This window comes from Oncorhynchus nerka, linkage group LG16 (assembly GCF_034236695.1).
Source record: "Oncorhynchus nerka isolate Pitt River linkage group LG16, Oner_Uvic_2.0, whole genome shotgun sequence".
Lineage (NCBI taxonomy): Eukaryota > Metazoa > Chordata > Actinopteri > Salmoniformes > Salmonidae > Oncorhynchus > Oncorhynchus nerka.
The window spans coordinates 10,915,980-10,940,394 of NC_088411.1; the positions used below are offsets into that span (position 1 = coordinate 10,915,980).

At 45.0% G+C, this 24,415-nt stretch overlaps 1 protein-coding gene across 3 annotated transcripts; it reads right to left on the reverse strand.

Annotated features, from left to right (window-relative positions):
- Window positions 1-2: 2 nt before the first annotated feature.
- LOC115144018 (prolyl 4-hydroxylase subunit alpha-1-like) lies at window positions 3-21,109 on the reverse strand. Of its 3 annotated transcripts, none has more exons than XM_029684609.2 (15): window positions 20,972-21,109; window positions 18,846-18,940; window positions 16,554-16,650; window positions 15,841-15,992; window positions 15,420-15,557; window positions 9,802-10,050; window positions 9,479-9,690; window positions 7,575-7,751; window positions 5,363-5,433; window positions 3,769-3,868; window positions 2,732-2,785; window positions 2,482-2,547; window positions 2,180-2,248; window positions 1,970-2,066; window positions 3-1,755 (listed from the first exon to the last, which is right to left on the reverse strand). In XM_029684609.2, the coding sequence occupies exons 2-15, from the start codon at window positions 18,928-18,930 to the stop codon at window positions 1,685-1,687; spliced, it is 1,638 nt and encodes a 545-aa protein (XP_029540469.1). In that variant the 5' UTR covers window positions 18,931-18,940; window positions 20,972-21,109; the 3' UTR covers window positions 3-1,684. The 3 variants fall into 3 exon arrangements, with proteins under 3 accessions (XP_029540469.1, XP_029540468.1, XP_064858496.1); XM_029684608.2 differs by lacking the exon at window positions 5,363-5,433 and adding an exon at window positions 6,170-6,240; XM_065002424.1 differs by lacking the exon at window positions 5,363-5,433 and adding an exon at window positions 6,170-6,240 and having other exon boundaries at window positions 21,065-21,084.
- Window positions 21,110-24,415: the final 3,306 nt, after the last annotated feature.

The following is a 24,415-nucleotide window of genomic DNA, read 5'->3' on the forward strand; positions in this document are numbered from 1 at the left end:
ACTGAATTCTTTACTTAACGTAATATTTATTTCTGTAGAAAACATTAATCTCACATGTACAACACATATCCCCACACATCCCATCATCATTACAATTCAAAATAAAAAGAAGGCCTGCATCTGGGAGGATATACATGTAACCGTGTTGCTTCTGTCCCTCTCCTTGCCCCCCAACCCGGGCTCGAACCAGGGACCCTCTGAACAAAATCAGCAACTGCCTCTCATGAGCTATCGTTATTCCCAGGGTCAGCATAGGCTTAAACTGTGGAGTGGAGGAACCAGGTTTGGAGTGATACGGAAGAAATATTTCTTATCGATTCTTAGCGTCATATTTCATTCAGTCATTTTAGGGATGAAATCCTATTATCATCAAACCCAATGAATCATCAGTTGATGATTGAATCATCAGTTGATCAGGTACGAGCTTTAGTTTACTGTATTTCACCAAGGCAGAGAGAGGAGTGGGAGACACAGGAGGAACAGAGCGCGTTGAGAGAGACAGAGCGGGGGGAGAGGCAGAAAAACTAAAAGACATTGTGTACCTTTGGCTTTAAAAGTCCGTGTTTATTTGTGCAGCAGATGCAGTAGTGTTTGTCGTGGAGTGAATGACCTCAGGGCTGAAATAGCCCCGAGGCATGCATGGCCTTGGTGGAGAAGAGGGGTGTAAGGGAGAGAGAGAAGGAAAAGAGGGAGGGAGGGGACTGGCACAGCTTCTCTGTCAATATATCACAGTGAATCAGTGATAATCACTTGTCATAAGCACTGTTCAGAGACCTTCCCTTAGTCCGATAGTAACCCCCCAGTCTAGCCCTGTGTATGCCCTGCGGGTCAGACCAAGATGGGTCAAGTGTCTTAAATCCCAGGAGGCTTGATATGTGGGGGTCATCTGATTCTGACCTGTTGATAGAGAGGGAGAGGAGGAGAAGGGGGGACATCGTGGGAGAGTATGACAGTGCCTTTATGACTGGTCACGTCCCTCTGTGTGCTGGGTCACAGTGGGCGAGGAGAGGATTGGAGTGATGGTAAGGAAACGAGAAGTGCACATGAAAATATGTCATGTTGTAGGAAGTTGCAAAGGGAGAAGCAGTTGTGTTGATTGCTCTAGTTCAGTGTTTTCCCAACTCCGGTCCTCCAGTCCTCCGAACAGTACACCATTTCGTTGGAGTTCTGGACAAACACATCTCATTCAACTTATCAAAGGCTTGATGATGAGTTGACAAGTTGAATCAGGTGTGCTTGTCTGGGGGCTACAATACAAATGTGTACTGTTGGGGTATTCAAGGACCAGAGTTGGGAAACGCTGAACTAGTTAATTGAGTATTTTGTCGATAGTATCAACATAAAAGTCCATGTTAAAGGGTGAGAGTTAAATAAAAGTTCCCCAGGTTTTAAGACAGCTGTGCAGTCTGAGTGTGCAAAACCCATCAACAGAAGGCACAGACTGGGACTGGTGAACCGCACACACACACACCAGATAAAAAATAAAATGTGACAGATCACATGAGCAGCCAGAGCCTCAGAGAACCACTGAGTGAACTCTTGAGTTTGGAGAGAAGGAAGGGGGTGGGGAGGTCAGAGGGCACTTCACCCCCAGTGTGCACAGAGCCGAGAGTCAGGTGGGTCCAGGAGGAGGGATTGGAAGAGGAAGACGAGGATTAGGAAAAAGGTGTTTTATTCCGTTTGATCAGTCAGACTCGTCCAGAGTGCAACGTCTTCTGAACTCTTGGCCTCGCTCGTGAATCCACTTGTTAGACACTGGAGAGAGAAGATGAAAACTAAGCCAGGTGGACATATAAACGCACACATCAAAAAACATGACATAGGAAAAAGGACCCACTGTTTAACTGCTGGAGCAAACAGTTCGCCGACAGGACACAAGGTCATTTCTGCCCTCAGGCAGACCTGAAGTTCTCAGGGTGTAGGTAATATGACAGGATTAAAGGATGTAATGAGAAATAGGTCGGCTCACCCCACTTGTTACCCACTAGGACGGGGCAGGCTGCGTGCCGCGTGCTGTAGTCACCCTCCCCGCTGGCAAACAGGTTATACCAGAACACGGCACTTCCCTGAAAACAACAGTTTACATATACACGCATTAAAAGACACCGTTCCTGATTTAGCGTTCAAATATCATCCCAGGAAAAGAATGCGATGTGAACACCACAGTTGTGCGTCTCACCTTTTTGGGCCACACTGCAGCTCCCACGTCTGTAAAGACAGTGGCGCCCCCTGATGGCACGTCACTCATCTGCAACAGAGAAGAGAGCGTTTCAAGCCATCGGTCATGCGTACCACTCTAACAGCAGAGATTTGTTCAAGTTCAACATAATTGAACCCCATTGCTGTTTAATGGAATCTTGGAAATGAGATGGATTTACACATGGGTAAATGGAAGATCGAAAGTGTATCCATAGCTATGAAAGAAAGAGACCTTGAAACAGCAGATTGCTTAATGGACATGTATAAAGCAGAGATACTAACGTAAATTAACCAGGTGGCGATGCGGTTCCCGGTGCCCAGCTCTTTAAACGCATCTGGTTCATCTTTCTGCAAAGACAGGGAACAAACACAAAGGGTCTAAGGTTGAATAAGACTCAAGGCAGAAACACCACCCAGATATGAACCCACTAACAGTAGAAGCAAGTGTGCCAGCCATCAACAGTCACCCACTGACTCTCGGTCATGCACGTCATAGTTCCCTGACCAGAATAGAAAGAGAAGCCTTGTTTACCCGCCCAAAGTCAAAGTGGGGCTCGTATTGCCCACCCACGCCGTAATTTGCCACCTGGGGAGAGAGGAAGGGAGGGTATGAACAGGGACAGATGCGGTGTCGTCATTAGAGACACTTGTGTTCAATACTGTAGAATGACCTTTCCTTCCGCTTTACCTTCACAGTACAAACACTAGTCTTTCATTGGCTCTTCCTAAGTAGCAAACAGCAGTAAAGTTCATTCCTGAACGATCAATCAAATGTATTTATAAAGCCCTTTTAACCATCAGTAGATGTCAAAGTGCTATATAGAAAACCAGCCTAAATCCCCAAACAGCAAGCACTGCAGATGTAGTCACTGCATGGAATACATTTTTCACCCTGTTGCTATAATAGGCATATACACTGAACATACCAAACATTAGGAGCACCTTCCTAATATTGAGTTGCACCACCCCCCTTTGACCTCAGAACAGCCTCAATTTGTCGGGGCATGGACTCTACAAGTTGTCGAAAGCGTTGCACACAGATGCTGGCCCATGTTAACTCCAATGCTTCCCACAGTTGTGTCAAGTTGTCTGGATGTCCTTTGGGTGCTGGACCATTCTTGATGCACACGGGAAACTGTTGAGCGTGAAAAACCCAGCAGCGTCACAGTTCTTGACACAAACTGGTGCGCCTGGCACCTACTACCATACCCTGTTCAAAGGCACTTGAAATCTTTTGTCTTGCACATTCACCCTCTGAATGGCACACATACACAATCCATGTCTCAATTGTCTCAAGACACAAAAATCCTTCTTTAACCTGTCTCCTCCTTCATCTATACCGATTCAAGTAGATTTAACAAGTGACACAGTACATAAGTGATTCATATCTTTCACCTGGATTCACCTGATCAGTCGATGTCATGGAAAAAGCAGGTGTTCTTAATGTTTTGTATACTCAGTGTATATTCACATCATTGGTTGCTAAACCCCATAGGTGTACTGCGAGAGTATCCACTCCTGCCAGTCCTACCAAACTCCCTCAGGCAACCGGATGTTCTGTTGCGTTACCTGCAGCTCCTCTGCTGTCTTGACATTCAGGCCGGTGATATCCTCAATGCGCTGGTTTATCTTGTCCACTACTGGATCCTCATAGGCGGTTAGCCACGCACTATGATGAGAGACGGAGAGTTTGAGTCGTAAAATACCTCCTGGATTTATGATCAATTGCAGCCAGGCAGCTGACTAACGTTATTACAGATGAGCATGGGGCTGCATGCGTTAGTACTGTATGTTAGAAGGGTGTAGGAGAAGGAAACAGGCTGGTTGGGACAGAACCCTTCAAGGGAACCCCATATTTATCCACAAGTCTCAAAGCAAAATTTTTTTTTTTTTTTCATTTCTCCTTTTGATATACTTCTATTTGAAGAATCCCCTTAGTTAATGAAAACAAACTGTTTCTCGCCAAGGAAGATGGGGCAGAGTAACCATTTGGGGTTATTCATTTAACAACAGACCCCAGTCCTTCTGTCCCTCTACGTAAAATATAAACATATTGGATTAGAAAGGTATGGGAGTAAGAGAAGATTCTGTTAAGTGTCCAGCAGGCAGCAGAGTAGACTGGGCAGACCAAGATCTCATCCTTCCATTGGATAGGAGCCGCACCTGTGTGTCCTATGTGCATCCAGTTAATTAGCGTAGCCTGTGCATGTTATATATATGAATAAGACATGCCTTGAAGTGGCTCAATCTAGTCATACATACTGAAGTAGAAATGTGTGTGTGTGTTGAATTACTCTGGGCTATTTTTGAAGTGCTGTTATTAGGAGAGTACGGACAGAATTCTGGCTCAAATCCTCAGATATAAATGTGCCATCAGCAGCTATATCGGCTGTACAGTTACAAATATGTTTGCTGTATCAGACTGGTTGATTGAACCATTCATCTAACAAAAAGACAAATATATACAGCCTAAGAACCCGGATAACTAATGGCCATAAGATAATTCATTAAAACGTTGCATGTTTAATGAGCACAACGCTTAATGTATTTAACTCATTTAGGTGAAGGGGATCAAAGGTCGTTATGAAACTAGAATCTGGGGTATCAGACTTGAGGAAAAGAACGTGGTCACCGCCATGTTTCCATTTGCTCGTCTAGGCTCAATCTATCCGCACAAGGGGGCGCTCTATAACCGCTCCACATCAAACAGGCTTGAAGGGAGCCAAGGGGCCCGGCAGCCACCTTCCTGTAAGAGGAATTCAACTTTGACTTCCACCCACACGCTGAAATAACATTCTGTAAGATACACCGGAGCCTGCACCAAGATAACCCCAAAAAAGTCCTTGTGTTTTCAAAGAAAAAGAGCAGGTAAAACTACCGTGGCTTGTCATGCTGATTAATGTCCATCATCTGATGAGTTGGAGAGGAAGGGATCTGACTGGATAGGTCAGGGGGAGGGAGGGATCTGACTGGATAGGTCAGGGGGAGGGAGGGATCTGACTGGATAGGTCAGGGGGAGGGAGGGATCTGACTGGATAGGTCAGGGGGAGGGAGGTGAAACCGTAAGCAAAGGTCCACAAAGGGGTGAGGGGGAGGGATGAGCAGCGTGAAAGGGCAGACAGGGCCTCATGCAGGCCCCTCCCCTTCACCTTTGACCCCTTACCTCTTGGAGACTCTGTAATGGGCCGTGGTGAGTTTCCCTGTTTGGGGGTCATGCACGGTGGCGCGCCTTAGCTAGCTCCCGGACGGTTCACATTACAGTCACAGATCACAAAAGTGGAGGACAGACACACAGAGAAATAGAAAGAGACAGAGAAATAGAAAGAGACAGAGATAGAGAGAGATGGTCACTGAATGATCCAAGCAACTGTATGAAAGCCAGACTGATGCCGGGCCAGGGCATGCGAACCATGCTGTCTAAAACCATTGCAGCAAACGACTTGCTGAGCTTGCACTCAGGTAATGGCTAGTAATGGCCACTGTCAAACTTAATTGAGATGCTACAAAAGGAAGATGAGATATTAGACTGCCCCTAACGGAACCCCGACTACTGTTAAAGGAGTCAGATAACAAGCTGAGGATACTCGACTCCTCTTCCTCCCTCTTGTTATGATCAAAGAAGTGGCAGGACGTCTTGGCAAGAGCACGGGCCCAGAATAATACCTTCTTCAAAATCAACCTACCTTCCAATATACCCGAAATATCTACATTTCACAAAAAAAGTAACTTGTTCAAGCAATAATAGCACAAGTTCCCCAAACATACAAACTATCAATTTACACTAGGCATTATGTACAATCAGTTATATTCATTCTACGCTTAAGTCGTAGAGTTCACGACTAGCTGTTGTGCTTTTGCCAAGGTTCCTGCCCGAAGCGGAGGGGGTGCGGGGTGCAGAGGGGTTTGGCGTTACAGACAGAGACACGGTTTGGGTTACAGTGTTGTGCCCATCCCTGCCTGCTGGTCTTACCTCTTGCTGATGCGATAGTGGGCGGTCTCCAGCACACCAGTAATGGGGTTGGAGATGGTGGCCCGGCGCAGCTGTGGAGCCAACAGCCAACCGGCCGAGAGGACACGGGTTACAGGGACAATCCCTGTTACACACTGGCTGGCTGCTGGACCCACATACACTACTAGGCTACATTAAGTCTGTGCTGTGTGTCCCTGCTGGGTTCCCTTACCCTCTCCAAGAGTTATGGATCTCGATCATTGACATCAATACACGATTTATCCGAAAGTCAGATATGTGTTTGATATGAAGCTACGATTTGGTTATGATCGTTTGAGGTGACGTTCATTGCCGAGTCAAAACTCCCTTTTAGGTCGAACTGAGCTATCAAATACTACTGTATGAGCCAAGCAGGTGGGATGTTGCTCTTATCCAGCCAGTGTGTAACAAATAAACAAAAAACACACATTGTACAGTCAGGTCCTCAGGCAGAGTGGGCATCCCCAGTGTTCTTATGGCAGCAATGGAACGTGCATATTACACACATTTTAACCAGTGGAGGCTGGTGGGGCGAGCTATAGGAAGACGGGCTCATTGTAAAGGCTGGAATAAAAGAAATGGGACCGTATCCAACACATCAAACATATGAAAAACATGTTTGACTCCGTTCCATTTATTCCATCCAGTGCTGGAAAAAATACCCAATGTTCATACTAAAAGTAAAAGATACCTTAATAGAAAATGACTCAAGTAAAAGTGACCCAGTAAAATACTACTTGAGTACATATACTTAAGTATCAAAAGTAAATATAATTACTAAAATATAGTTAAGTATCAAAAGTAAAAGCATAAATCATTTCATATTCCTTATGTAAAGCAAACATTTGACTTTTTTAAAATTTTATGGGTAGCCAGGGGAACTCTCCAACACAGAGGTAGTAGGGATGACCAGGGACGTTCTCTTGACAAGTGTGTGAATAAGACCCTTTTCCTGTCCTGCTGAGCATTCAAAATGTAACAAGTACTTTTGGGTGTCAGGGAAAATGTAAAAACGGCATCATTTTCTTTAGGAATGTAGTGAAGTAAAAGTAATCCAAAATACAAATAGTAAAGTAAAGACACCCACCAAAAAAAATTAAAAGATGTACTTTCAAGAATTTTTACTCAAGTACTTTACACCATTGACTCCATCTCAGCCATTACAATGAGCCTGTCCTCCTATAGCACCCCCACCAGCCTCCACTGATTTTAACACCTACCACACGTAGGGTTGAAAAATCCCAGAGACTTTCCCAAAACTGTCCTCCAAATGGGAATTCTGGAAAATCTTGGAATTTTTGGGGGAAACTGGAAAAATGACTGGAATTTTGCAACCCTTACCACACCCCAGACCTTGCCTTCCCCTGAGGGTGGACCTTGAACTCACCCTGGGTTTGGCCAGCTCTTTGACCTTCTCGATCTCGCTGTTGGAGAGGATGTCATGGTAACGGATGATGCGTGGGCGGTCCCACTCGTCCTCCTGCTTGACGGGACCCAGCACGTATAGGGGGTGACGGTTGTTGTCAGAGTAACGGCAGAACATACGACTCTGACGCCGCGGGGTCTGAGATAGGGGGAGGGAGAGAGAGAGAGACAGAGAGATCATTATCATATATAAATCACAGAGGGTCACCCGAGGTCACAAACTTGCAGATAATTTGCTATGGTATCTGACCCAAACATTACGAGACATATATGGGACATTCTCACAGTTCTGGCCATTGCTATAGCTACTGGCTTAGAATCTATCAAGGCACGGTTCAGCGAGTGCACACACATACACCCACTCTAACCCACACACACAAACACACACACACACACTTGTTCATCCAGGCTTCCGCCTCGTTGCCAAACATAATGACTAGAGTAAACAGATCCATCTATGGACAGACAGACGGGCTGAAGCAGAGCCAGGGGGCGAAGCAGGGTGTATGCAGGAGAGAGGACATAGAGAATCATTAAGGAGATTCACGCAGCAGAGGAAAATGTGCCAAAAGATCCCTATTGTCCTGCCCAAACATCACACTGGTCTCTCTCTCTCTCGGATGAGCATATGGCTTAGGAAATACCCATATATACTGAACAAAAAATATCAAATGTAACATGCAACAATTTCAAGGATTTGACTGAGTTGCAGTCTCTGGTACGACCACCATGCAGTGTGACACATCTCCTTAGCACAGAGTTGATCAGGCTGCTGTGGACTGTGGAATGCTGTCCCACTCCTCTTCAATGGCTGTGCGAAGTTGACGGATATTGGGGGGAAATGGAACACGCGGCCTTACTTGTCGATCCAGAGCATCCCAAACATGCTCAGCGGGTGACATGTCAGGTGAGTATGCAGGCCGTGGAAGAACTAGGACAGCAATCGTCTACAGATCCTTGCAACATGGGGCTGTGCATTATGCTGAAACCGGATGAATGGCACGACATTCATCCGCTGCCGTCAGGATCGAGTCGCGGTATCTCTGTGCATTCACAATGACATCGATAAAATGCAATTGTGATCGTTGTCCGTAGCTTATGCCTGCCCATACCATAACCCCACCGCGGGGCACTCCGTTCACATCAGCAAACCGCTCGCCCACACAACGCCATACACGCGGTCTGCGGTTGTGAGGCCGGTTGGACCTAGTACCAAATTCTTTAAAAGGACGTTGGGAGAAATTAACATTTAATCCTCTGGCAACAGCTCTGGTGGACATTCCTCAAGTCAGCATGCCAATCGCATGCTCCCTCACCTTGAGACATGTGTGGCATTGTGTTGTGTGACAAAACTGCACATTTTAAAGTGGCCTTTTATTGTCCATAAGGTGCAGCTGCGTAATGATCACGCTGTTTAAACAGCTTCTTGATATGCCACACCTGTCAGGTGGATGGATGATCTTGGCAAAGGAGAAATGCTCACCAACAGGGATGAAAACACATTTGAACACAATTTGGGAGAAATAAGCTTTTTGTGCGCATGGAACATTCCTGGGATCTATTAAACACTTTACATTTATATTTTCGTTCAGTGAAATTCCATGATCAATATAAAGCCTTTCAAGATGAGTAGGACTTAAGCCATTTAAACATCAAAATACATAGCCATAAGTGGTGCATGCAGAGTGTGTGTGTTAGTACCAGTGGAGGCTGGTGAGGGGAGGATGGCTCATAGTAATGGCTGGAAAGAAATGAATGGAATAGTATCAAACACATGGAAGCCATTTTCATTTATTCTATTCCAGCTACTACTAGGAGTCTGTCCTCCGATTTAAAGTGCCACCAGTGGTCAGTACAGCCTCTCACCATCTTGATGCCCTCGCCGCGACACAGCTGTTCGTACTTCCTCCTCTCAGGCAGGTAGTCTGCAGGTCTGCCCTTCTTCTCAGACACCTCCCGCTTCTCCCGCTCTCTTTCCTCCTTCTCCTTCAGGCCCTCCTCTGCCTCCACCTTCTTCTGCTTGGCCAGCTGGTACTCAAAGTACTTCAGGTTGCCATTGGCTCGCTGGTGGGCAGAGTCTGAGGAACACAGCAGACACATTTAGGACTGAAGATGAGAATCTACTCAGTATTGTCCTGTGCATTACAATCAAGACATGAAACGCATATGAAACACAAATATCCACTCACCCAATTTCAGCAGTCTCTTGGTGTAGTCCAGGGCCCTCTCTAGCTCCCCCTGCTGGTAGATAGAGTAGCTGAGGTAATCCAGGATGGTCACCATGTCCACGGTGGACTCCTCTCCCCCGTCCAGCTGTTTCAGGGCCTGCTCCATCCACAGCTCCGTGTGGTAGTAGTCTGCATCAGAGTAGGCGATCTTCCCCAGCTCAAAGCAGTCCTCCACCGTCATCGGGCTCATAGTGACATCCGTATTGGTTCCTGTGTGTAGACATGAGTGAGTGACACACATAGACTCATCTCATCAGCATAAAAATTCCATCTCGGCAGCATTTGCATACTGTGCATTTCCATGGCATTACATGGGATTTCAAGACTTTATGTGGAATAAATGGGGCTTTCCACTGCATGTTGTGAGCCCTGTGCAGGGTTTCCCTCCGTAACAGTAGCAGGAGCAGCAATCACTGAAGCTATAACAGAACTTCCGCTGGCAACATGCCCACGGCTAATCCACTCCTGGTATGCAGCTCCCTCCACATGCCTTTCCCTGCCTGCCCCTCACCAGGCAGTTCCCTCATGGAGATGGTATGCGTTTCCAGCCAGTAGGTGCCTAAATGACTATCACCTCATAGCACTCACATCTATAGCCATGAAATGCTTTGAAAGGCTGGCCATGGCTCACATCAACACAATCATCCCAGTCACCTTAGCCTTAATCCAATTCGCATACCGCCCCCAATAGATCCATTGATAGCGCAATCTCTATTGCACTCCACACTGCCCTCACTCACCTGGACAAAAGGAATATCCAAGGTAAGAATGCTTCATTGACTACTGCTCGCATTTAACACCATAGTCCCCTGCAAGCTCATCGCCAAGCTCTCGGTGACACCTCCCTGGACATTCCCTCTGCAATTCTGGAAGGATATTGACCTCATCCCGTCAGTCGAGGATGCCTGGTCGTTCTTTAACCTCACTAGGGTAGGGGGCAGCATTCCTAATTTTGGATGAAAAGCGTGCCCAAAGTAAACTGCCTGCTACTCAGATCCAGAAGCTAGAATATGCATATAATTGGTCGATTTGGATAGAAAACACAAGTTTCCAAAACCGTTAAAATAATGTCTGTGAGTATAACAGAACTGATATGGAAGGCAAAAACCTGAGGAAAATCCATCCTGGAAGTGCCTTTATTTTGAAATGCCTGTTTTTCCATTGAAAGCCTATCCACCATACAAAGACTTATGACGCAGTTCACGATCCCCATTGTTTCAGGCTTTTACTCTGAAAAATGAGGGAGGAACACCACTTTCAATGTGAGGACAGTGGAAATTTCCAGACATGAGTCCAGCGTGTGACCGGGTGTGCGCCTTTCTTGTTTCTCCTTTTCTATTGACGAAGCTATTGTCCGGTTGAAATATGATCGATTATTTATGACAAAAACAACCTGAGGAATGATTATAAACATCATTTGACATGTTTCTACAAACTTTTATGGTACTTTTTAGATTTTTCGTCTGCATGCTGTGACCGCGCTTTGTTCCAATAGATTACAAAACACACAAACAAAACAGAGAGTTTTGTATATAAAGAGGGAATTTATCGACGAAACAAACATTTATTGTATAACATGGAGTCTTGGGAGCGCTACCATAAGAAGATCATCAAAGGTAAGTGATAAATTGTATTGCTATTTCTGACTTTTGTTACTTCTCTTCTTGGCTGCTAACTGTTTGCAATGATTTGTCTGCTGGGCACTGTTCTCAGATAATCGCATGGTTTTCTTTTGCCATAAAGTATTTTTGAAATCTGACACCGTGGTTGGATTAACAAGAAGTTCATCTTTAAACCGATGTATAACACTTGTATGCTTCATGAATTTTTATAATGAGTATCTCTGTTTTTGAATTTGGCACGCTGCAATTTCACTGGATGTTGGCCAGGTCGAACGATAGCGCTTCACACCCCCGAAAGAGGTTAAAAGTAATTTCCTCACCATCTTAAATAAGCATGCCCCTTTCAAAAAATGTAGAACTAAGAACAGATATAGCCCTTGGTTCACTCCAGACCTAACTCCTCTCGACCAGCACAAAAACATCCTGTGGCGGACTGCACTAGCATCAAATAATCCCCGCGATGCGATATGCAACTTTTCAGGGAAGTCAGGAACCAATACACGCAGTCAGTCAGGAAAGCAAAGACTAGCTTTTTCAAACAGAAATTTGCATCCTGTAGCTCTAACTCCAAAAAGTTCTGGGACACTGTAAAGTCCATGGAGAATAAGAGCACCTCCTCCCAGCTGCCCACTGCACTGAGGCTAGGTAACACTGTCACCACCGATACATCCACGATAATCGAGAATTTCAATAAGCATTTCTCTACGGCTGGCCATGCTGTCCTCCTGGCTACCTCAACCCCGGCCAACAGCTCCGCACCCCCCGCAACAATTTTCCCAAGCCTCCCCAACTTCTCCTTCACCCAAATCCAGATAGCAGATGTCCTGAAAGAGCTCCAAAACCTGGACCCGTACAAATCAGCTGGGCTTGAAATTCTGGACCCTCTCTTTCTAAAATTATCCGCCGCCATTGTTGCAACCCCTATTACCAGTCTGTTCAACCTCTCTTTCATATCGTCCGAGATGCCTAAAGATTGGATAGCTGCCGCAGTCATGCCCCTCTTCAAAGGGGGTGACACTAGATCCAAACTGTTATAGACTGATATCCATCCTGCCCTGCCTTTCTAAAGTCTTCGAAAGCCAAGTCAATAAACAGATCACTGACCATTTCGAATCCTACCGTACTTCTCCGCTGTGCAATCCGGTTTCCGAGAGGGTCACGGGTGCACCTCGGCCACGCCATCGATAAATGACAGTACTGTGCAGCTGTCTTCATCGATCTGGCCAAGACTCAATAGCCTTGGTTTCTCAAATGACTGCCTCGCCTGGTTCACCAACTACTTCTCAGACAGAGTCAAAACGGAGGGCCTGTTTTCCAGACAGTCTCTATGGGGGTACCACAGGGTTCAATTCTTGGGCCGACTCTTTTCTCTGTATATATCAACAATGTCGCTCTTGCTGCGGGTGATTCCCTGATCCACCTCTACGCAGACAACGCCATTCTGTATACATCTGGCCCTTCCTTGGACACTGTGTTAACTAACCTCCAAACGAGCTTCAATGCCATACAACACTCCTCAGTGGTTTCCAACTGCTCTTAAACGCTAGTAAAACCAAATGCATGCTTTTCAACCGTTCGCTGCCCACACCCGCCCGCCCGACTAGCATCACAACTCTGTACGGTTCTGACTTAGAATATGTGGACAACTACAAATACTTAGGTGTCTGGCTAGACTGTAAACTCTCCTTCCAGACTCATATTAAACATCTCCAACCCAAAATTAAATCTAGAATCGGCTTCCTATATCGCAACAAAGCCTCCTTCACTCACACCGCCAAACATACCCTCGTAAAACTGACTATCCAAACGATCCTCGACTTCGGCGATGTCATTTACAAAATAGCTTCCAATACTCTACTCAGCAAACTGGACGCAGTCTATCACAGTAACATCCGTTTTGTTACCAAAGCCCCTTATAACACCCACCACTGCGACCTGTATGCTCTAGGCGGCTGGCCCTCGCTACATATTCGTTGCCAGGTAAAGCTCCGCCTTATCTCAGCTCACTGGTCACGATAACAACACTCACCCATAGCATGCACTCAAGCAGGTATATTTCACTGGCCATCCCCAAAGCCAACACGTACTTTGGCCGCCTTTCCTTCCAGTTCTCTGCTGCCAATGACTGGAACAAATTGCAAAATTCGCTGAAGCTGGAGACTTATATTTCCCTCAATAACTTTAAGCATCAGCTATCTGAGCAGCTAACCAATCGCTGCAGCTGTACATAGCCCATCTGTAAATAGCCCACCCAATCTACCTACATCATCCCCATATCATTTTTTATTTACTTTCCTGCCCTTTTGCACACCAGTATTTCTACTTGCACATCATCATCTGCTCATCTATCACTCCAGTGTTAATCTTCTCAATTGTAACTACCTCGTTACTATGGCCTACCTCCTCACGCCATTTGCACACACTGCATATAGACTTTCTTTTTTAAATGTTGTGTTATTGGCTGTACGCTTGTTTATTCCATGTGTAACTCTGGGTTGTTGTTTGTGTCGCACTGCTTTACTTTATCTTGGCCAGGTCGCAGTTGTAAATGAGAACTTGTTCTCAACTAGCTTACCTGGTTAAATAATGGTGAAAAATTTAAAATTAAATACATTTTTATTTTAAATCAACACGGGGACCCCTCAGGGGTGTGTGATTAGTCCCCTCTTGAACTCAGTATTAACCCATGAATGTGTGGCCTAACACAACTCCAACATCATCATCAAGTTTGCAGACACGCCGGTGGTAGGTCTGATCACCAACGATGATGAGGCAGCCTGTTAGAGCATGGAGCTTGCAACGCCAGGGTTGTGGGTTCGATTCCCACAGAGGACCAGTACGAGAGAAAAATGTATGAAATGTATGCAATCACTACTGTAAATCGCTCTGGATTAGAGAGTCTGCTAAATGACTAACATTCAGGGAGGTGGTCAGAGACCTGGCAGTGTGGTGCCAGCACAATCTCTCCCTCAATGTCAACAAGACAAAGCTGATCGTGGACTACATGAAATGGAGGGGTGAGCACACCCCCCATCCACATTGACGGGGCTGTAGTGGAGCAGGTCGAGAGCTTCAAGTTCCTCGGTGTCCACATCACTAAGGAATTAACATGGTTTACACACACACCCTAACAGTTGTGAAGAGGGCACGACAGCGCCTCTTCTCCCTCGGGAGGCTGAAAAGATTAGGCATGGGCCCTCAGATCCTCAAAAAGTTCTACAGCTGCATCTTGTCTGGCTGCATCACCACTTGGTGCGGCAACTGCAAGGCACACGACACCACAGAGTGTGGTTCGTACGGCTGAGTACATTACTGGGGCCGAGCTCCCTGCCATCCAGGACCTCTATACCGGGAGGTGTCAGAGGAAGGCCCAACGAATTGTCAAAGACTCCAACCACCCAAGCCATAGACTGTTCACTCTACTGCCGCACGGCAAGTCTGGAACCAACAGGACCATGAACAGCTTCTACCCCCAAGCCATAAGCCTGCTAAACAAGACTGCTAAACAAGACTGCTAAATAGCTCATCAAATGGCTACCCGGACTACCTGCACTAACCCTTTTTTGCACTAACTCGCTTATACTGACTCTATACACACACACTAGACTCTACCCACACACTCACATATACTTACACTGATACCCCAACACACACACACACGCACTCACACTTTCACACACGCTGCTGCTACTGTCTATTATCTATCATGTTGCCTAGTCACTTTACCCTTACCTATATGTTCCTGGTACCCCCTGTAGATAACCATATTATTTTCACTCCTTAATCAGTGTATTTATTCCTTGTGTCACTATTTCCATTTTATCATGAACTCTGCATTGCTGGAAAAGGACCCACCAGTAAGTATTTCACTGTTAATCTATACCAGTTGTTCACAAAGCATGTGACGCATAGATTTAAAGCCCCTAGCCTCTACCTCCCTGCCCCATCACCCCTCACCAGGCAGCTCTCCCGTGGAGATGGTTTGCGTGTCCAGCCGGTAGGTGTCCTGCAGCCTCATCAGGGCCTTGGCCGCCCCCGTCTGGTCGTCATCATTGGGGAAGTGCTGTCTCTGGATGGTCAGGTTGGAAATGAACCCTGGAGTATGGGAAGGAAAGATTGCAAAGCTCAATTCTATTATACGAGATCTTCCCTCAAGGTGGTACAGATGCTAAAAGATGCTCGGAGAGCAATCTTGTTCCTCCCTGAGTGGGAAAAGACCCTGTTCCATCACTTTAGTGAAAAAAATGCCACTGATTATATCGTTTGAAAAAAATAACTTGTCAATTAGCACTTAGCAATAATTTGGAAGGATGAATCTTTATGTGGTAATAGAGCATGTATACAGTCGTTATAATAGAGGCCTGTGAGTAACCCTGACCATCAGACATGTCCTTGAGAACCAGGCTCTCCAGCTCTCCCCACTCTGTGTTGAGTCTCTTCATCAGCTTGAAGGCGTTGACCGGGTGGCCCAGGAAGCCCTCTGGGTCCTGCGTGGCCGTGGCCGACAACACGTCCAGCTTCTGAGCCCACCTGGACACGTCGCGGAGGGGAAAACACATTCAGTATACGACGCCTGGAAGCAAACAGTGATTCTGATTGCATTTCTACATATGACACACATACATCAACATCGTATTTGTGTACTCCCTCTACAGACAAACATAAACGCAAACCTGTCCCTCAGCACCATTGAAAGGCAATAGATAAAGCGATCAGTTGCGTCATGTCCTGGACTTGACACACCCAGTTGGTTCATTGACGGTGTCTCTTTATAGTAACACAATAAGCCAGAGAGGAAAACTAGGTGTCTTGTTAGCCGGGCCCATTGTAAGTGATATGACACCCTCAGCAATATGACACCCTCAGCAATATGATACCCACTGAGGGTGTTGTTGTACAGGTGGCATTGTGAAGAAGGATATGGAAAATGATTATCTTAGTATTTATACCATTGTGTGTATGCCCGTGTGGGAGAGAGTAAAGTGTGCAATAACGAGAGAGTAGCTATCTGGGCATTTGAGAGTGAGTGACAAAGATAGCGAGATAGAGCTAGAGAGATAAAGCGACTGGGGGGGGCGGCTCTCCTCTCACGTTTTGACTTGCTCCAACTTGCTCTCCTCTGCTCTGATGTAATCCTTCAGAGAGGTGACCAGGTCCTTTTCTGTGTACAGCAGATCTGTCATCTGACCTGGGGAACACAAGTGAAACCGGGGTCGAAGGTTGTATAAATGTTGAATACATAGAAGAGCTATACATGTTTGTAATGCTTACGTCTGTGATAAACACATTTCTACCTCTAGGGTTAAGGTTTGTGACCAAGACAGGATGGTAGTGATAAGTCATTTCCATGTAAAAAAAAAAAAAAAAAAAAATTAAAAGAACCATGAGCCCAAACGTGGGTGTCAAATAAAAGCTAAGAGTCTATATTTTGTGAACAAAGGCATGTATACATTTTTCAACCATTTTCCATCCTAAAAATGAGGAATGAGCAAAGGCTTTAGATTTCTGGGGAACATTGAAAAAGGCGTGTTAGAAAACATCTCCCATTAAAACGTCTTCAGAGGTATTAAAAACACGTCATAACACAGTAACCTTGAGGTGAAGACCAATGGCAACTAATACCAACACTTCTATTAAGCGTTGGAGAAATTATTCTGTAAGTTTAAGAAACATTGCCTTTGTGCCTTGAAATTCCATTACCAAAAAACCCACATCTTTATATTGTATAAATTCTCTCTCTTATGAGGGGGGAGGATAATGGAAGTGCACAGAAGTAACAAGTAAAGGTAGACCTGTCAATGAGTTAGTGTTTATACTGATATCAATTTAGTTAATTCATGAAGTATTAATTTAGTTATAATTTAATTCATATTAATTATAATTTAATTCATATTAATTAAGGGCTCCCGAGTGGCGCAGTAGTCTAAGGCACTACATCTCAGTGCTAAAGGCGTCACTACAGACCCTGGTTCGATTCCTAGCTGTACCACAACCGGACGTGATTGGGAGTCCCATAGGGCGGTGCACAATTGGCCCAGCGTCGTCCGAGTTAGGGTTTGGCCGGGGTAGGCCGTCATTGTAAATAAGAATTTGTTCTTAAACTGACTTGCCTAGTTAAATAAATAAAAACAATAAAGTGATTAAAACTCAAAATTCGGATCCCAAATCAGTAACCGAATTTCTGATATTGAATGGGCTACAATGGGAAATCATAGGTCACAAACCACATATGGGTTCACAAGTTTGTACAGCACAGTAGAGTATAGTTCAGTACAGTACAGAGTAGAGCACACTAGCATTGAGTACACTATAATGCACTGTGTTGTACTGTAATGAACTATATTCTACTTGACTGTACAGTACTCTACTTGAGCTGTAGTTTGATGTCCAAACTTGTGAAACGTAGACATGGTTCAGATTTGGTCCAGTTCGGACCAACCAAATGTGGTGGCAGAGCTCATTAAAATAATAGCCGGTGTGTAGAATAATATCCAAATATACAAAGTAGGATATTGCATATTTATACCTTTGTGTACCTATTTAGGATTCATCACCACGAAGAGAATGGCATTCATTACCATAATAATGCATTTCTGTGCAGTACAGGTCAGGGACCCACGACACAATTCTGTTACCTCAATTCTGTTACCTCAATTCTGTTACCTCAATTCTGTTACCGGGTGTGAAACCACTTCACTTACAGTAGTTCAATAATAACCAAAACAGATTATTTTAAAAAGCCTGTGTGTCATGTCCTAGCTGACACCCCATTCTTTCTGCAGACATCGTTTAATCTTCATTCGGAGCAGATCGTTTTTGGAAAGCGTGGGCACGTAAAAAACAGAGAGAGATTTGACTGATATTCTCTTACCGAACTTTGCATCTGCAGTTCTTCCAGTAAATGTGTTTTTATTTTAAACGTTTAGTGTAAATTCGAGAGCTTGGGACTATAAGGTTCTATCTGCAAAAAGATGAGATAATTGGCCTTTAAAGTCCCGAACTCTCATTGGTTTGAATGGTGTCAGCAATTTTTTATCTTGTATTTTTTTAAGCTTAACATGAATTGGGGGTATTTAGAGTACTATATCGGTAGAGAACATTGAACAGAACAAGGCTGTGTCAATAACTACATTTTGACAACAATTCAGATGGAACCTTACAGTCTCATGCTCTCAGATTGTTATAAGTAGTCTATGTGCAAAGAGCTGTATGGTTTGTTAAACGTTGAGATCAACCGGTTTTGTTTGGCATACACTTTAAGTGAGAGGGGGGGGGGACCTACGTCTCCGCGCAATTACATGAATGTGGAATTGCCCTAAACCTACTGAATAAAGGGGTCTATAAAGGATTGTTCATGGAAAATAGAAGGAGGGGGATGTTTACCGATGGAGGTGAAGAAATCTTTGTCAGCGGAGGATGTGTAGAAGAGACAAGTCAACCACACACACCAGACACCCCTCGGCACCATCTTTGCACTGCTGTAAGAGAGAGGGAGACAAGATGTTAGTCTGTTACGTATCATATTAATACCTGGGAGATGTAAGGGCACTTGCGTGTCTCAGCATGCTAACTGGCTGAGCAGAAGCTCCTATTAATTTGTTGCCTACACTGGGAGATGGTTTTGCCAGGCTTGCCTCCAGAACCCACTGAGTGAATATGTAACCAATGCCAACTCATGCCCCCGGCGTGACCCACTCTGGTCCTTTCACTGCTCCCAGAAGGCCCTAGTTCTTTACACAATTACTATTGTGTAACTCGTGTTGCTCCTAAAAAAAAACACTTCGTAGACTCAAAGCGAGGATTTTCCATTACTTTTAGTCTATGAAAAAAACCTGTGTTGTTTTCATTATACAGTGTCTATCTACAACAACAAAAAACAGACTTGACACTCAGTTGTTGAGTCACACAGTGACCGCTTGAGACAAAGAGGACAGTACTCTGTCTGACCAGAGGGCATTTGAGGCTTTTAGGATGATGGAGTACACATGCCGGCCAGTGCAAGCAGCAGCCCGCATCCCAAGGAGCGCAAGGAGCAGAGGGGGGTCAAGGTGGGAGGGTAAGGCTTGATTTCCCACACACGACATCACACCAGCCTTTTGGGCAGCCCAAGTATTTACGATGGGCAATCAAATACCCGGGAGAGTGCGCGATGGGCAATCAAATACCCAGGAGAGTGCACGATGGGCAATCAAATACCCAGGAGAGTGCACGATGGGCAATCAAATACCTGGGAGAGTGTTCACACAAAAGGCTGGAGTGCAGAAGGCACAGTAAAGTAAACAAACAGGCCAATGGGCTTTAATTTACTTTCATGTTGGTCTGGATTTGATATCTGATAGGTACCCTTGAAACAGACATGCAACACCTAAACAGAGGCCCAGGACAGGTGACCCATCACTCAACCCTGTCTAGGAAAATGTAAAGTAGGTCTCATCACCAAATGGTCTGGAATGTGGGAGATGTGACTCTACAAGACTACCAACAGCTAGGCTATTAGGTTAAGAGAACTCGCGAGGACACGCAGAGGCGATGTGTCTGTAAACGGCTAGTACTGTTCACTAAAACGGTTTATAATTGTTCAATAACACACGCGGACAGGCATGTTGTTTACAAGCTGCCTTAATTGGTTGAGGAAAACGTATTCCAGCAGTTGACTGGGAACGTTTGAGTCAATGAGTGATAAACTGAATGTATAGCCAAGCCTACTGTTGGAGAGGTTCAGGCTAGGGAGTGAAATTAGGGGAGACAAGTCTGCCACGTTAATGCCCCTCCCCCATTGCTGGGGATTTTGGGAGCTCCCCTATCAAACAAATATATTTCTTAGAAGCCCTACCTCCAATAACCAGAGTCTGACTGCAAAATTAAAGATTGGTAATAAATGGAAGTTACATTCGCTTGAGTTTCATTTTCCACATCTGGTATTTTATTATTCTGGCCCTGCAGTAGCTGACTAAACTCAATGAACTTCCTTCACAATGGAGATGAGTTGGGTCAGCTAACTTCACCCCGCAGCTATGTTTCTGAACGATCTGCACGTAGGCAACTCTTCTCTTGAAATAGCAACATTGTCGCAACATGTGTACAATAACGTCCCAACCAATCGTTTCCAGCAACATGTTACTGTTGCGTGTGGAATGGGGGGGGGGGACACATTGGAGATAAAAACATCGAGCTTAAGCTAAATTTTACTGCAGGTGCGACATACAACTTTTTGATACGTTCACACAGTAGCAACACTGTCCAGCAGGGCAAATCAAAGCCAAGCCAGATAACAACACAGCATCAATAGCTAAAATCGAGCTAATGTTTCATTTGCAACAACGATGTGGCTGACAAACATTTTTTTCCCAATGTGTTATTTCATAAAATAATGCAGCAGACCAAAACGAATAGCTGTTTAGCCATTAGGTCCAGAGTGACTGAGGACATGTCCAGACATTTCCTCCAACAAATACGACAGTGAGCGATATCATGCAATAATTAAGAACATCGATGACATATTTTGGTACCTTTTTCAGCCCAGCACTGCGTTCGGAAGGGGGTTAAATCCCCACGTCAATTGCCACCACTGTTTTCTCCAAATCCTCCGTATTTGTACTGACCTGCGGTGAGCTGGTAGGTTAACATGCCAGTAATCTTTTTTTGAAACCTTCCCTTTTCTCTTCCGTGACATTTTACAGGATGGTAAATGTCGCCACCTGGCGGCTGAATTTAAACAATGAGTGAAATACAGTCGTGTTTAAATGTACTTTTACTCAAAACTACTGAAATCAATCTTCGAATTTAAGGAGTAAATGGATTATGGACAATTATGGCCAAGCAAAAATAAACAAATAAAATAAACAGCGATGGGTGGTGGTTCTTGGATACATTTTTTTGCTTGGAGAGTACTTTTTTTTTTTTCCTTTTTAAATGGTACAATTTCGAGAATTAAGTCAAAATCAAATTTGGTGAATAAAGTGTCATTATTTAGAGAATAATCTCTACATTTAATTTCGAGAATAAATATTTAAAAAATAAATGAAGTAGACATTTTCACAATAGTCGTAGTTACATTTCAAGATTAAAATGTGTATTTTTTATTAACCCTTGTGTGGTGTTCATGTTTTTGTTATTCACCTAATGTTCGCGGATCCACAACGTTGGGGTTTTAAAACAATACAGGCATAACAATTTACGTAAAAATACTTAAATGTTGATTTATATCAACTACAAGCAATATAGACAGCATGAATGGTTAATATTTGACATTTACCTCTGCTAGGTCACATTTATCAATAAAAGCACCATTCGTTTTTTTGGAGGTAAAAATCTATTATAATCAAGACATGGGAGGAATAAATCATGTTTATCTTGAATAAATATAAATTGAACAAGGTTTTCATCACTATTGATGTTTATTTCTTTGAACTGAACAAATTGGAAGGCCAAATTTTACATGACAGTATTTTATGGAAATGATAAATGAGTCCCATTGAACACAAATTAAGGCCGGTCTACACACCACATGAGTGACAGAGTTTTACTGTGTGTGTGTTGCAAATGTATTCCTTGCACTTGATGCATGTGTCCTGTGTCTTCCTGTCCTTCTTGGGTCCACACACATCACAGCGGTTCTTCTTGTTGCTACCGTCTGCATCTAGAATGATGAACACACTTAGTTCAGGAATTTTACTAACATCTTACTCACTCACTCACTCAGATATATTGTTACAGCAGGCCAAGGTAGGAGAGTCAGACACACACACATGAAACAACATCGCTCACACTTAATTCCGGTATTGGAGTTGAATCTGTGGATTCCCCATTGGATCTGAAAACACCAGCAAGGATAAGAACTTCAAAGTATGCATGTAAATGAGTTTGGTCCATCTCCTTCCATCTCTCTCCAAAAACACACCTTCCCTCCAAATTAGTGCAGAACAGAATGATTTTCTGGATGGTGTCTGGGAATAACAGTTCAAAAGAAGACTGTATGTCCTGCACATGAGAAACCGCCATCCGCATCGGCCCTGGTTGCATCCGTATCACATTGGCAGCCATGCAGGGTGGCTCATTCCTTAGGCAAGAAGACCATTTAATTTCACAATTTTTTGACATCCATATTTCTCCTCCTGCAGGCTGCTGTTGAGCTGGTTGCTGATGGGCTGGTCCTGGGGCTGGTTGCTGACGGGCTGGTCCTGGGGCTCAAAACTATGAAATAACACATATGGAATCATGTAGTAACCCAAAAAGTGTTAAACAAATCTAAACATTGTAAATAAGAATTTAGAATTTATTTAAGTTTCTTTCCTGGGCCCCATTACCTCTACCACCGGCATCCAAATGGACCCTGTTAAGGTTAGAGCGGTCACTGACTGGCCCCGTCCCGCCTCATTTAAACAAGTCCAGTGGTTCCTCGGGTTTGCCAAAAATGTTTTATTTTATATGCAACGTTGGTGCAGTGGCAGCCCCTCTCACGACCCTAACCCGCAATACCCAGACCCATTTTGGCTGGACCACCGAGGCTGACAGGGCATTCATGGAGCTCAAGGGACGTTTCACCTCCGGACCCATTCTCGTTCATCCTGATCCTACTCGTCCCTTCGTGGTAGAGGTGGATGTCTCGGACACTGGAGTAGGGGTGGTCCTTTCACAGCCAAACGAGGGGGACTGCACCCATGTGCCTTTCTGTTCAAGCGGTTCTTACCAGTAGAACACAAGTGCGATGTAGACAACTGGTTGGAGACACTGGTTGGAAGGGGCACCTCATCCTTTCGTGATCTGGACGGATCATAAGAACTTGGTGTCCATTCAAGAAGCCAAGAGGTTGAACACTCGCCAGGCTGGGTGGGCTCTAGCCTTTCGTGCGGGATCCAAGAATCAGAAAGCAGATGCCCTGTCCCGCCAACACAATGTCTGTAATGAGGAGAGGGGTTCCCAGACCATCATCCCCAGCTCCCGCATTGTGGCTCCCGTGTTATGGAGTATAGAGACCACGGTACGACAAGCCCATACCCGAGAACCTGACCCTGGTGAGGGTCCCACTAACAGACTTTATGTTCCACGACCAGCCCGTTCTCAAGTGCTACAACGGGGACACTCCTCTAAATTAACTGGGCATCCAGGGGTTAATTGGACACTGGAGTTCCTGAGGCAGAAATTCTGGTGGCCCAACATGATTGAGGATGTGAGATCCTTTGTTGCGGCCTGCTCGACCTGTGCCCAAAGCAAGTCCTCATGACAGCGACCGGCTGGGTTTCTCCAACCTCTGCCCATCCCCAGCCAGCCCTGGTCCCACCTGTCTGTAGACTTTATCACAATGATACCTCCATCCACTATCCTGGTGGTTGTCGATTGGTTCTCCAAAGCAGCCCGTTTCCTCATCTTACCCAAGTTTCCCTCAGCGAAGGAGACCGCTGATCTCATGATTACCCATATCTTTCGACTACACGGTTCCAGCGCTGTAGGAGCTGTATCTATTACGCACTGTTTCGGGAACAAACCGGAACACTCTGAATTTCAAAGCGGCAATTGTTTACTTGCCAAGGATTATAAGCTTGGAGGTGGCTTCATTGATCACGCAGGTCGTCAGCCTACGTAAGAAACTGGGGAAAACGCAGAGTGGAATGTTGAAATTTTCTACGCCGGTGGCTGGACGGCTTTCGCGCTTGTTGGATGCATCTCCGCCTTGTCGTTTGTCATTATCCGACTGGCCGGTGTTGCCCGGAGCTACCCCATCTGATAGCGGAGTCGAAGGAGCATAGCAAGAGGAGCAAGACAATCAACGATGGTCGCATCGTCCACGAGCCATGGAAGCAGTGACATCCCTTAAAGCAATCTATAATCCCAACGAGAGGCCCGGAGAGGATACAACCAATGAATAGTTTCGCCGTCCTGGAGCCTGATATTCCTGCACCTTCGTCACTGGGGGTTCCTGTGTCTGCGGCCGCAGTGCCTACAACTACGAATTC